The sequence below is a fragment of the Hemitrygon akajei genome, chromosome 7 (assembly GCF_048418815.1).
Source record: "Hemitrygon akajei chromosome 7, sHemAka1.3, whole genome shotgun sequence".
NCBI lineage: Eukaryota > Metazoa > Chordata > Chondrichthyes > Myliobatiformes > Dasyatidae > Hemitrygon > Hemitrygon akajei.
Window position 1 is genome coordinate 158,101,620 of NC_133130.1, and position 15,233 is coordinate 158,116,852.

At 46.0% G+C, this 15,233-nt stretch overlaps 1 protein-coding gene across 2 annotated transcripts in view; it reads left to right on the forward strand.

The window, feature by feature from the left end:
- col5a1 (procollagen, type V, alpha 1) overlaps positions 1-15,233 on the forward strand; it is a 298,663-nt gene that overhangs the window by 147,092 nt on the left and 136,338 nt on the right. For both annotated transcript variants that reach the window (XM_073052280.1, XM_073052279.1), the window contains exon 5: positions 13,903-14,037. In XM_073052280.1, the coding sequence (XP_072908381.1) occupies positions 13,903-14,037 (135 nt within the window). The remainder of the gene's footprint in view (positions 1-13,902; positions 14,038-15,233) is intronic.

The following is a 15,233-nucleotide window of genomic DNA, read 5'->3' on the forward strand; positions in this document are numbered from 1 at the left end:
AATAGTGGAAACTGTAGCATTAGGTCCCACACCAGCAGGTTCAGGCACAATAACCCTTCAACCATCAGGCTCCTGAATCAGCATGCATAACTTGACTCACCTCAATACTGAGGGGATACCACAACCTACGGACTCACTTTCAAGGACTCTACAATTCCTGTTCTCAGTATTATTTGTTTATCTATCTATCCATTTATCTATTTATTTGTTTGTTTATTTATTTATTTATTGCATTTGTGCAGTTTGCCATCTTTTGCACATTGGTTGGTTGTCAGTTTTTGCTTGAGTGTAGTTTTTCATTGATTCTGTTGTATTTCTTTGTTCTACTATGAATGCCTGCAAGAAAAGGAATCCCAGAGTGTTATATGGTGGATTCCAGTTAATTGGGACACATCAGGACCAGTACATTTTGGCCCAATTAAATGACTACCACATTTAGCAAAAGTTTCATGGAAATAGTTAAAAAGTATAAAAAAGACAAAATACTGTTTACCTGAACAACAAATTAAGTATTTAAATGAAATACAGAACAAATTAGAACACTCTCAACACTGTAAAACCATGTATTAGTTCCTAATAGTTATCAACAGAGGAATTCATCCAGCGTGCCTGTACAGTGTTGGGATTTTTGATTGACTGGAAATGAACAAATGCAGCATGGACACCTAGTGCAGATAATGGACTGCCTCGTACAATGCTTTTGATGATTGCAAACTTCAAATTTTCATTTTCATTGTCACATTCGAAATGATTGACGAAACCTTCAAGTTCTCTGTAGTTCCCAACTTGTTGAAGTAATGAAATCATTTCATTTTCACTCCCGGTCGTTTCTGGCCTCTCCAAGCCTGAATGCTTGAAACCAAAGTGAGCAGGCAGTTCTGAATTGTCTTACTGCTTATTTCCTCCCAACTAACAGTGATAAAAATGACGGGAACTGATGCTATTTAAACTCTTTGCTCTGAGCATGGCGTTGTGTCTAACAGCCACACAATTGCACGCGTCTGACGCTAGTTACAAACCAATTGGAAACAGTCTCTTGCCCTAATTGAGCAGCACAGTGTCCGAAATAAATGAAGGGAATCCTGGCTATTTTCTCGATTATCTTAGGTGTACAAGATAATGAGAGGCATTGATCGTGTGGATAGTCAGAGGCTTTTTCCCAGGGTTGGAATGGCTAGCACGAGAGGACACAGTTTTAAAGTGCTTGGAAGTAGGTACAGAGGAGATGTCAGGGGTAAGTTTTTTATATAGAGAGTGGTGAGTGTGTGGAATGGGCTGCTGGCGATGGTGGTGGAGGTGGATACGATAGGGTTTTTTAAGAGACTCCTGGATAGGTACATGGAGCTTAGAAAAATAGAGGGCTATGGGTAACTCTAGGTAATTTCTAAGGTAAGGACATGTTCGGCACAGCTTTGTGGGCCGAAGGGCCTGTATTGTGCTGTAGGTTTTCTACGTTTCCATTATTACTTTTTGTTTTCAGTGAGTTGTCCCAAATAAATGGGTACCTTGATTAACCAATGGCCCAGTTAACTGGAATCCATTGTGCACATTTCGATAATTAAATTTACTTTGAACTTTGAGCTTTGAATCATTGTATTGAGAGCTTTGTATATTTAATCCATGGTCTACCTGCCCTAGTGGAGTTTAACATGACACTGTAGGTGGAGTGATACTCTGAATTCAAACATTTTCTTTTAGTCTGTTTTTGCCCTGGGCCAGTGCAGAGAAAGCTTCAGTCTCTCTTTAACCCCTGCCCTGCACACGTTTGATGGGACAGTGCAGGGGGACCTGATCCTTGCAGTGCTTGGCCTAGAAGTGCTTGGTGCTAACTCTCACATGGCTTCCTTGATTATTTATTTCATATTTGTCCCATTCTCTTCGTGCGGGCTTCAACATGCAAATTTTAGTGTCCCAGAATGACAGCAGGCACGACAAAAATGGCAGCTATATCTAAAAGAAGCAGGGTTCAGCAACTGGATTCATGCCTGATGGCTAAATCTTTTTCAAAGAATTATATTTTTTTCTTTGGCTTAGAAATATGCAACTTTTCCTAGCATTTTGGAAACTTCTGAGAGTTTTGCCAAGACTTTGGAAGTTGTTGACAAGGCTACAAAATCCACAATCTCAGACAAACATGAAATCATGGAGTCAAATTATTGAAGAAACAAAAAGAAAGTACCATCGATGCATGTTTTTAAAGGAGTCTATTTGCTGAAGCAGTTGGCTGGACTCAGAGATGATTGGATCTCTAATTTAGAAATGGGCTTTAGATCAACAGAGATGTTTTTAGTCGGTACCAAAAATAGACACCCATTTAGAAACTCCAATACGTCCAGTCCAGTTCGGATAACTCAGTGGAAGATTTAAAATTAGCTTTATTTGTTACATGTCCAATGAAACATATGTGAAGTAGGTTGTTTGTGTCAATGGTGAACACAGTCCAAGAATGTGCTGGGGCAGCCCGCAAGCGTTGCTGTGCTTCTGACGGCAGCATAGCATGCCCACAACTTACTAACCCCGACATCTTTGGAGTGTGGAAGAAACCGGAGCACCTGGAGGAAACCCAAGCGATCACAGGGAATACATGCAGACTCCTTACCAACGTGGTAGAAAGTTGAACCCCAATCGCAGGCTCGCTAAAGCAGTACGGTAACCACTGTGCCACAGTTCCCTGTTCCCTACCCCTACCTCTAGCCTCAATGTGTCCCAGTCAAAGGTGGGATATTTTCAGCTTTTGTTTTCAATAGCACCTTCCTCTGGGGTCACCCTGCACATATCTGACTTAAGGCGTTATGGACGCGCCCTTCTCGCAGACCTATTGCCCAGGCTGAGGGTCCACCCAGCTGCCTTCAGACCCTTTCTTGTGTGCCACAAGATAAGCAGGTGGCAGTCTCTCCTGACCACTCACGTGGGTAGTCCTGAGAGAGGCTAGGCGTCATCCACAAGCCCTGGAAATCACTCTGTGAAATAAAGACCCCTGTGTGATCTATCTACTCCCATTTTGAGCAATGTAACAAATTAACACTCATGGTCTAAATTCCATCCAACCTGTAAAACTCCAGTAATCTCTCAATCTATGTTTGGGCAAAACTTGCTTCTAAGGCACCACACAAAGCTCTGGACGAACTCAGCAGGTCAGGCAGCATCTATGGCAGGAAGTGCACTGTTGACTGTTGACTTCCTTCCACGGAGGCTGCCTGACCTGCTGAGTTCTTCCTCTAGTGCTTTGTGTGTTGCTACAGATTTCAGCACCTGAGTCTCCGCTTGCTTCTGAGGGTCGGATGGGCGAGAGACTGATCAGGACTTTGGACCGTCCCTGATCCTGACACTGCGTCAGCCCAACCCTTGTGCATCTAGTAAGGGACGGTTGCAGAGAATGACACCGCTCGGTCTCTCGTGGGCTGATTCCTGGATTGGCTGGATCGGCCCAAGCCAAAGAACAAGCTGAGACAGCTCTGGGAATCAGTTCAGCGTGGTGAGCAGCAGAAATGTAAACCATTCTCATTTCAAGAGTAGCTACATTAATAAAGTTCCAAGTATAGCTGGTTTAGAGATGAACTCATTGTGGATAGAAGGGTGAGAGACATGGTAATAAAAGTCTTTGACTGGTGCACAAACCAAATGAGATTCTCTGTATTGTCCATCAGTGTCGCATTTTACTATTTGTTACAATTGAGATCAGTTGGCTTGCTGCTTTGAACTTAACCCAAGTTGCCACTGTTCCCAATAGCCACTGACGGCATCTAAGAAAGGCAGCTTGCTCGCAAGACCTCGCACAGCAGTAAGGAATGAGTAAACCTGCCCGTGAAATCTCTTCCTCTGTTCTCAGCCCTGTGCATAATGTCAACAAGAACACCAAAGTCCTGAGGTGCTTCCTAGAGCCAAACAGCAAAGAAAAGGAGCGGATCAACTTAAGGAAACATTAGGGGAAGTTATCCAAAGTTTTGACAAAGAGATAGTTTTCAAGGAGAGCCTTTGAAGTTGTGACCGTGGAAGATGGGAGTTTAGGGAGCAATCCTAGTGCTCTAGGACAGCTGAAAATTCAGCGGGTATAAACTGCAGGAGTGCAGAGGGCTTAAATTTGCAGGACTAGAGGTGATTACAGAGATTAGGAGCATGTAGGAGTGGATGAGCTTGCAGAGATAAGGTTTGGTATCGAGGAGGAGGCGGCAGGGATAATGGGACGGATGCAAAATTATGGAACGTCAAACGTTGCTGGCTCTGCTATAAATTTTCACTGAGATTGGTCGATTTTTGTCAACCAATAGGTACGTGGGATTGGGACAGTGAAGGGTGTGGCAGTTAGATAACTGAATCTCACTGAATAGATAGATAGATAGATACTTTATTCATCCCCATGGGGAAATTCAACTTTTTTCCAATGTCCCATACACTTGTTGTAGCAAAACTAATTACATACAATACTTAACTCAGTAAAAAATATGATATGCATCTAAATCACTATCTCAAAAAGCATTAATAATAGCTTTATAAAAGTTCTTAAGTCCTGGCGGTAGAATTGTAAAGCCTAATGGCATTGGGGAGTATTGACCTCTTCATCCTGTCTGAGGAGCATTGCATCGATAGTAACCTGTCGCTGAAACTGCTTCTCTGTCTCTGGATGGTGCTATGTAGAGGATGTTCAGAGTTATCCATAATTGACCGTAGCCTACTCAGCGCCCTTCGCTCAGCTACCGATGTTAAACTCTCCAGTACTTTGCCCACGACAGAGCCCGCCTTCCTTACCAGCTTATTAAGACGTGAGGTGTCCCTCTTCTTAATGCTTCCTCCCCAACACGCCACCACAAAGAAGAGGGCGCTCTCCACAACTGACCTATAGAACATCTTCAGCATCTCACTACAGACATTGAATGACGCCAACCTTCTAAGGAAGTACAGTCGACTCTGTGCCTTCCTGCACAAGGCATCTGTGTTGGCAGTCCAGTCTAGCTTCTCGTCTAACTGTACTCCCAGATACTTGTAGGTCTTAACCTGCTCCACACATTCTCCATTAATGATCACTGGCTCCATATGAGGCCTAGATCTCCTAAAGTCCACCACCATCTCCTTGGTCTTGGTGATATTGAGACGCAGGTAGTTTGAGTTGCACCATATCACAAAGTCCTGTATCAGTTTCCTATACTCCTCCTCCTGTCCATTCCTGACACACCCCACTATGGCCGTGTCATCAGCGAACTTCTGCACATGGCAGGACTCCGAGTTATATTGGAAGTCTGATGTGTACAGGGTGAACAGGACCAGAGAGAGTACGGTTCCCTGCGGCGCTCCTGTGCTGCTGACCATTGTGTCAGACCTACAGTCTCCCAACTGCACATATTTGAGAAACTTAGTAACCCTCTTCAACTACTAATGGTTTTATGACATTTTTCCTCCTGGTTGCTAGAGACTGAGGTCATTGATACTTTTCATTCATTTTTCAAAGCCACTGTGTGATGTGAACTTCACCTATGCCTCTGCCTCTGTAATCTCTGCAATGTGGGTGACTCAGCCTCTCTCACTCTATCCCACTGAGACAGGCACACCGTGGGACCTTTCCGAAAAACATTGCAACAGACTGCGTGCTCCTGCTACAGTTGCTTTGATCAGGGAAGCACAGCATTTGTGTACGGCACAGCTCCCTCAAGAGCAATGTGATAATGATCGAAAATTATTGATTGAAGAGTTAGTATTCACCCAAGGGGCTGGGAAAGGTATTTGTGGGGTGTTACTTAAATGATGTTACTGGGATAGGACTGGCTGATGATGCAAGAACTGGATGTTTCCTTCAGGATTATTACAATGACTTGCCAAGGCTTCTCCGGCTGCCTAGAACCAGGATCTCCACAGTCTAGAGCAGGAGTTCCCAATCTGGGATCTGCAGATCCCTCGGTTAATGGTTGGGGTCCACAGTTGGGAACCCCTGCTCTAGAAGGATAAAGGCTGTGACCTCTTCCAGGTGCCCCAGTGAGATGCTCAACATTGCGATTTAGAGGTATATCGTTGCTCCTTCTTCCTCCCAGGGGCAACTCACTGTTTGTCAGCAGTGTGGGAGCACCTTCTCCATGTGTACAAGGAGGAGGTCCAAGAAGCAGTTAGAGGGAAGTGTCCACAGTCTTCACCTCCTTACAGACACCAAGGACCCCTGGTTGAAGGCCGGGGCATTAACTAGCTAGGCCAAGCAGTCTCTTTCTCCTGACACCAAGGTGCTTAGAGCAGCCAGCTGAGTGATTAAAAATGGGATGAACTCACCTGACGTGGCCTGGCCTGCCAAATGACGCAAGCTGACCAAGCTGTTCAGTTTGTTGCCCTTGAAGGCATATGTTGTAAACTGCCTACAAGAAGTGGTGGGTACAGCCCAGTCTATCACAGGTAGAACCCTCCCCACCGCTGAGCACATTTATCTATTTAGAGACACGGCGTGGAACACGCCCTTCCGGGCCACCGAGCTGCACTGCCCAATCACGGGACAACTTACAAGGACCAATCAATCTACTTAACCGGTACGTCTTTGGACTGTGGGAGGGAGCTGGGTCACCCGGAGGAATTCCGCGTGCACGCACGCACGGAAAGAACATAGAAGCGTTATTATCAAGGACACCAGGACTGAACTCCGACCTCCGAAGCTGCAATAGCGCCACGCCAAAAGCTACACAACCGTGGCGCCCCACGCCTACAAGGAGCACTGCCACAAGAAAGCAGTATCCATCAGCAAGGATACCCACCGCCCAGGCTAAGATCTCTTCTCACTGCTGCCAACACAGAAGATTTAGGTCCCATACCTCCAGGTTATTACCCTCCAAACCAACATGGATAACTTCACTCATCTCAACTCTGAACATAACCCATGGACACGCTTTCAATAGCTCTACAACTCATATCTCAGTATTTATTTATTGGTTTGGTTTCTTTTGCAAGTCTTGGCGTGCGTAGCTTTTCATTGATTCTATTGTATTTCTTTGTTCTATTGTGGATGCCTGTAAAAGAGGTGAATTTCGTGGTAGTATGTGATGCCGTATACATATTTCGATAAAAGTTTGCTTTGAAACTGAGTAAACCTGTGACCGCTGGCAACCGGCAGTGACTTTCGTAGTTCCTGCCATGGAGTGGACCGTACTACATCGAGGTGTGGTGGTTGTATGTACGTAGTTGCTTGCAGTGAGGGGAGTCTGTCTCTGTAATGTCAGTGTGAGGGAGGAAAGTTGGCTCTGGGTAGGGTCAACAGATCGTTTTGATATCCAACAACTCTCCGTACGGGAGCGTTAACCCGAGCCCTTTCTCCTGACGTCAGGGAGTGCCCCAAACATCTGAGGTGTGCCTGGGGTCTCGTTCTCATTGTGTGTAGCGTACGGGAGATTTTTGCTGATCAACCATTTTGCCAGGTGTATAAATACTGCAAATTGGCAGCAATGTAATTGAAAGCTGAAGAGGATGGTACCCAAGCTAAAACTGGAGAGAGATTGTTTGCCAAGAATGAATGGAGCTTAAAGAGGAACAGCTGTGGCTCAAAGTCCTCCGTGTCTGTGCCAACCTTATGATGACTACACACTCTCTTTAATCGCTTCAGAGTTCTGATCCCAACATCACTCCCAAGAACATCCCTCTCTCATGTTCTGATAGATTAGTCAGATAATGGCGGCTTTCAGTATTTCCGCCTTCCTGTGAAATCCAGCAGCAAATTTAACAAACAAGTCTGTGTGCCAAGGTATGCGGCCAAACCATGGGGAATCTGACACTCGCCCCCGTTCCCTCCTCAAGGGATGACTACAAACAGCGACACGTCCAGAAAACATAGAAACGTAGAAAACCTACAGCACGATACAGGCCCTTTGGCCCACAAAGCTGTGCTGAACATGTACTTACTTTAGAAATTACCTGGGCTTACCCATAGCCCCCTATTTTTCTGAGCTCCATGTATCTGTCCAGGAGTCTCTTAAAAGACCCTATCGTATCCGCCTCCACCACCGTCGCCAGCAGCCCATTCCACGCACTCACCACTCTCTGTGTGAAAAATTTATCCTTGACATCTCCTCTGTACCTGCTTCCAAGCACCTTAACTGTGCCCTCTCGTGCTAGCCATTCCAGCCCTGGGGAAAAGCCTCTGACCATCCACACGATCAATGCTTCTCCTCTACAGAAAGAATAATTAGTCGACATTAGAGGCTGCCTGACGTATTAAATCACCTCTAATATCCCTAACCTTGTAAACACTGGCACACCCTTGGGGAAATCCCTGCAAACACTTGGGCATTTTAGGAGTGCCTATTAAATCTGACAGACCAATAGGAAGGCAGCCCGGTAGTGTGCGGGGGAGACATGGTGGCTTTAGGGGCGGCGCAAGTGTTAATGTAACAGCTTCACAGCAGCAGCGATCGCTGGTCGGGGTTCGATTCCCGCCGCTGCCTGTGTGGTGTTCGTTCGTTCTCCGCGTGGCCTTCCTAAGGGCGCTGCTGACTCCACCCACGTTCCAAAGACGTACGGTTTGGGGCGGTGAGTTGTGGGCGCTAGAAGTGTGGCAGCACTTGCGGACTGCCCCCGGCACGACCGTCCGACTGGGTTGGCCGTTGACGCAAACTTCGCCCTTCACCGTGTGACAGGCGAGGGTGATCTTTGACTCTGTCCCTGGGCACAGTGACCCACTTTCAGGAAACCCCTATTAATACCAACACATTCCCCAGAGATCCCATATAAAAAAACATTGACACACTCCCGGGGATCTCTTGTCAACACTGACTCGCTCCCTGGGGACTACCCGTAAGCACTGACACACTTTGAAGGAACCACTATTGAAACTAATACACTCCTGGTAACCCCTGTAAACAGTGACACGTTCTCAGGGAAGCCCCTCCCAAACGCTGACTCACTCTCCGGGGATCTCCATCTTTTATACACACAAAATTTACCGAGCTGCCTACAATGTCAAAATATGCAATATTCAGAGGACATAAACTCACTATTTACAACTTCAAGTTTAAATATGGTTATCACTATTTACAATGCACTTGAGCCCCTGGGGGGCCACTGTGGACCCCTGTAAGCCTGACAGAATTTCAGGAAACCCCATTAAAACAGACAGATACCAATAGTCCCCTAGTAACCACTGACACACACACACACACACACACACACACACACGTGACCCCTGTGAACTTACACATTCCTAGGGATTCCCTATAAACACGTACACTCCTGGGGATTTCCTGCAAACACTGACACACACCAGTGACCCCTGTAAACACTTGGACACTCCTAGAGATTCCATTTAAACAGGGACATACCTCCATTGTCCCAGACATTACTGACATTTGACCAGCTTCTCACTCTTTTGGAGACAAAAGCTTGCATGGTAATAAAAGGTTACACACAATTTGAAAGATGACAATAGTCTGGTTGGACGTGAAAGGAGACTGGCAGTTTCTGAAGTACTCAAACCACCCCATCTGGCACCAACACTCATCCCACAGTCAAAGTCACTTAGATCTCATTTGTTCCCCATTCCGATGTTTGATCTGAACAACAACTGAACCTCTTGACCATGTCTGCATGCTTTTATGTATTGTGTTGCTGTCACGTGATTGGCTGATTAGATATTTGCATTAATGGGCAGATTAGTGGCCACTTGTCTATCTTAGTTGCCATGAAGAGTGCCACTGGGGAATTTACTTGTAATAATAGTAAACCTTTAAAGCAAAGTATGTTACTGATCTTTGACTAATGTGTGTCAGACTGTCCGTGCACAGATTCAGTGTTTTGGGGTGAAGGGGAACTGGGTTCGGATGGATGTTCATTTTACATGAGAGGAGGCTATGTAGCATCCACACCAGGACCAACAGACCCAAAAACAGTTCTTTTACCCAAGCAGTGAGGCTGATCCACACCTCCACCCACTAACCCAACCACCACTACTGTATCATTTTCTGTCAGTCACCTTATCTACAGACACTCCTGTGCCTAACGCCACTTTATGGACATATAATCAATCTATGTATATAAACTATCTTATGTTTTTGTATTTGTTGTGATTTTTTCATTGTTGTTGTTGTGTTCTTTATCTTTTGTGGTTTATGTTGTGCTGAATCGGATCTGGAGTAGCAATTATTTTGTTGTTCTTTACTCGTGTATTGGAATGACATTAATCAATCTTGAATCTTTAATTGACTTTCTGTGCTTGCTGAACAAAGCTCCTCTCCATCTGTGCCCACATCGTAGAAATACATTTGTTACTTTGAATGCCATGGTTTACTGTCGGATCGTTCTTCCTTGCGCCTGTCTTGCCATTCCCTGCCTCTGCCTTTGACTCTTCATCACACTCCCCAGTTCTCCTCTCCACCTCCTCACTGTCTGCTCTTTTCCATCCTCTTCTCAGTTCTCTGTCCCACTCTTGATCATTTTCGGCATTTGCGCCTGTCCCACATCTTGACAATCTTCACTCTAATTCTCTTTATGGTTAATTTTTTTTTGGCCACAATTCACTCTGACATTTGTCCCCATCCCCCTCTCAGCATATTCCGAACACGTTGCCCTCTCACCCCACTCCTCTCTCTGCCTCTGGGCGGATGGCCAAACAGCCGGTCCTCCCATGGTGGGGAATCACACTGAGGACTGATGAAGGGTGCTGTGACAAACAGAGGATTTTCAGCTTGCATTGAGGCAGCAGGGACCAGAGTGCTTTGCTAAGGCAGAGGTGCAGGTTGGATGCTGGCTCAGGTGCAGCTGTGGCTGTGATCTTGCAGAGACATGTTTGTTCCGTGTTCTCATCTCCTTCCAGGTCGCCTGAGTGAGCTGTTGATAATCAGCAGCTGCGGGGCTTTACTGTTGTCTGGAGCTGATGGACATGACCGGCTCCACTTAGAGGTCTTGCTTAGAGTGAAAATGCAAAATGACATCCCTGTTATCAGACGGGAAGCTGGGGAAGGGGAAGGGTAGAGCTTTGGTAAAATGAGATGGGGAACGTCAGCACAGGGAGATATAAACATTAGTCAGAGTGCGGCACTCCCTCAGTGCTGTCCCTCTGACAGTGCGACACTCCCTCAGTACTGTCCCTCTGACGGTGCGACACTCCCTCAGTACCGTCCCTCTGACGGTGTGACACTCCCCCAGTACTGTCCCTCTGACGGTGTGACACTCCCTCAGTACCGTCCCTCTGACGGTGTGACACTCCCTCAGTACTGTCCCTCTGACGGTGTGACACTCCCTCAGAACTGTCCCTCTGACGGTGTGACACTGCCTCAGAACTGTCCCTCTGACGGTGTAACACTCCCTCAGAACTGTCCCTCTGACAGTGTGACACTCCCTCAGTACTGTCCCTCTGACGGTGTGACACTCCCTCAGTACTGTCCCTCTGACTGTGTGACACTCCCTCAGTACCGTCCCTCTGACGGTGTGACACTCCCTCAGTACCGTCCCTCTGACGGTGTGATACTCCCTCAGTACTGTCCCTCTGACGGTGTGACACTCCCTCAGTACTGTCCCTCTGGAGATTGCCAGTACAAGATGATGATGCTGGAGACAAGCTTACACCTGCCTCACAGGTATTCTTGCTGTGCTCGGGGAGAGCATCCTTGGCCACCGCTGTCACGTGGAAGCAGCTCTCCAGCGCCTCCCAGAGAGCAAGTGTGGAATTTCAACATCTGCTCTCCGCAGGCATGTGTTCTGGGGGAGTCACCGCCAAGGAGACAGAAGAGGATGAATAGAACAGGAAGGATTGTTGGAGAAGTGCATTTTTGGAAAGGATTTAAATGAGGGAAGGATCTGGTTTCTTTCCTCACTGCATCCCTGTATAGCTCTATTTCATTCAGCATACATCTTGAAATTAGGTGTGCTCTGAACAACAATCAAGTTGCTTATATTACGAGCCTTGCCAGTGTTTGATCTCAGTCCTAAAGCTCCTTCTTCAAAATCACTTGGTGGGTTCTGATTCAGCAGCCAGTGATCTCAGATTGTGTTTTCAGAAGAACATTGACAGAGAAAAAAAAGCAGCCGCTGATTCTGAAAGTCAGAAACTGCAGGAAACACTCAGCTGGTCAGGCAGCATCTGCGGTGAAAGAAACAGCGTTAATGTTTCAGATTGAACTTCATGTTGGAAGGCTGGATTTCTCTCAGTAAATAGCGATCGTTCCTCGTCATTCAGCTTGAACCAGTCTGGCTTGATGGTCCTGAAGAAGGGTCTCGGCCCGAAACGTCAACTGTTTATTCATTTCCCTAGATGCCGCCTGACCTGCTGAGCTCCTCCAGCATTTTGTGGCTAGATTGAGTATCTCTGGTCTGTTGGGATTTTCACACTCAACATTCTCTAGAGTTCACAGAGAATGGAGCAAGAAACAAAAACCATCCAGTGGGCAGCAGTCCTGACGGCAACGATATTTTGTTAACGAGAGAGGTCAGAGGGAAATGGACAGGCTGGTTCAAGCTTCCAGGAAGGTGGTAGTAGCTCAGACAGTGACACGTTGCATCAGTGGCGTGCAGGAGAGCATCTCTGAAAGCACAACACATCGAACTTTGAAATGCACAGGCTACAGCAACAAACGACCACAAACAGGGACTACTCGATTAGGTACACGAGGTAGCTAATAGGGTAGCCATTGTGACTAAATTTTCAAAAGTGTGAAGCGATACACTTTGGAAGGTCAAACTTGAGGGAAGACTGCAGGGTTAATGGCAGGATTTTGAGCTGTGTGGAGGAACAGTGATATCTTGGGTAAAGTCCATAGTTCATTCAAAGTTGTCACGCAATTTGATAGGGTGGTTATGAAAGTGTTATGGTACGTTGGCCTTTGTTAGTTGCAGCTGTATAGAAATCTGATTTGGAAAATTGTGTTCATTTCTGGTGGCATCATTATAGGAAGGACGAGGAAGCTTTAGAGCAGGGGTGTCAAACTCATTTTAGGTCACGGGCCGGATTGAGCAAAATGCAGCTTCATGCGGGCCGGATCAGTCGGACGCGTGCGAACGCAGCTTTCGTTGCCTCCGTTTTTTCAGCCTGCTCTCATGTGTCTCAGTCTCTGCTATAACTACAAAGTGTTTCACTTTACAAATTCCGTTTCTTATGAAGAAGCCTGCCGAGCAAGACTGCCGAATAAACACTAAAAACCCTGAAAACCTGGTACCTGAATAAACTCAGCATTAGCCATATCATACGCCATAGGCCCTTCGATTACTGGGGCCAGCTTTAATAGTAATTAGATATTATCTCGCGGGCCAAAGATAATTCCACCGCGGGCCGGATTTGGCCCGCGGGCCTTGAGTTTGACATATATGCTTTAGAGAGAATGCGGAGGAGATTTGCCAGGATGCTGACTGGATTAGAGAGCATATCTTATGAGGAAAGGTAGAGCGAGCTAGGAGCAAAGGAGGGTGAGAGGTGACTTGATAGAAGTGTACAAGCTGATAAAAGGCATAGGTAGAGTGGACAGCCAGCACCTTTTCCCCAGAGTGGCAATAGCTAATAAGAGAAGGTATAATTTTAAGGTGATTGTACAGAAGTATAATAAAGAAGTCAGAAGTAGTTTGTTTACATGTAAATGAGTAGAATGCACTGTCAGGGGTGATGGTAAAAGCAGGTACTTTAGGGACATCTTAGATAGGCACATGGATGAAGGAAAAATGGAGGGCTATGTAGGAGGGAAGGGTTGATTTTGGAGTAGGTTAAAAGGGTGGCACAATATCGTGGAACAAAGAACCCATAATGTTAAATGTTTGAAGTTTTAAAGTTGTAAACGGATCTGGAAGAGAGATGAATATCTGGCATTATACTAAAGCGCTTTCATTGAATGGCCGTGACAGACATCAGGAGCTAAAAATCCTCATCTTGTTCAAAAGAAAAATTGTTCATGGCTTTTGATGGAAACTTGACTGTGTCTTAGATCTGCGGTGATTGATATCATTGGCTTTTTTTCTCTCTTACAGGGGGATATCCAGCAACTCTTGATCATACCTGACCACAGAGCAGCTCATGACTACTGCGAGCACTACAGCCCCGACTGTGACACCCCACTCCCTGAATCACCACAGTCGCAAGATCCCAACATAGATGACCTTGATGTAAGTATCTCCAAAAGGCAAAATCTTGCAGATGTGGGAAATCTGAAACGCAAAGAGAAAGTGCTCAGGTTAAGTAGCATTGTGGAGAAAGACACAGGTCGAACGATTCAGGCTGATAGCCTCTCAGTACCTCTGACCTCTCGTTGAAGATGTTGACCTTGCACTGGGTTCATGGGGAATCTCGCGTGACTTCAGGTGATGAGTCCTCCAGTATCCCAGCAACCTGGGGGCGACTTGCTGACTCTGAATTGAGCACATTGCGTGATAGATTGTCACATGACCTTGTACATCATTAATACTGTTATGGTTAATTCCTTCCAGTGTCCCCATTTTAACATAGGCATCAGAAAAGCAGAATCAGAATCAGGATTATTATCACTGACATGATGAGAAACATCAGTACAGTGCATCATCATTAACGTCGTTATTTGCCGTGTCACATGATAAAAGTAATCGTGGTCTTTGACCATGATTGTCGGCAAATTTTTGTACATAGGTGGTTTGCCATTGCCTTCCTCTGGGGAGTGTCTTTACCAGACGGGTGACCCCAGCCATTATCAATACTCTACAGAGCCTGGCGTCAGTCGTCATATAACCAAACGCACCAGCTGTTAATATGACCATCCACCACCTGCTCCCACGGTTTCACGTGACCCTGATTGGGGGGCTAAGCAGGTGGCTGCACCTTGCCCAAGGGTGACCTGCAGGCTAGCAGAGGGAAGGAGTGCCCTACTCCTCCTTTGGTAGAGACGTATCTCCAACCCGCCACCCCAGTACAGTGCAAGACATAAATATTATTATTAATTATATAAATAGTTGAAAAGAGGACTAATGAGACAGTTCGCAGACCAGTCAGAAATCTGACGGCAGAGGCAAAGAGAGGAAGTCTCTTTATCTGGTTTACAAATTCTTATTTGAAGTCAGAGCTCAGATTTTCCACCCTTAAAATTTTACGATTAATTAAAACCAAAGAAATGGAAAAAAAAAGTTCACCTCTTGAATGTGGTTGATGCCCGATAACCTTTTATCCTGGCTTGTTTGCAGCTATTTTGGGAAATTTCAAACCAGTGCTGGGACTGTGCTGGGCCTTCATTCATCGTGGATGCTCTGGTGTTGGACTGGTTCTGGCAATGAGTCACTCTGACCTCAAACTCAAGCCTGCTGCCAGTCAGTGATCTTGGAGCAGAAATTCAAGT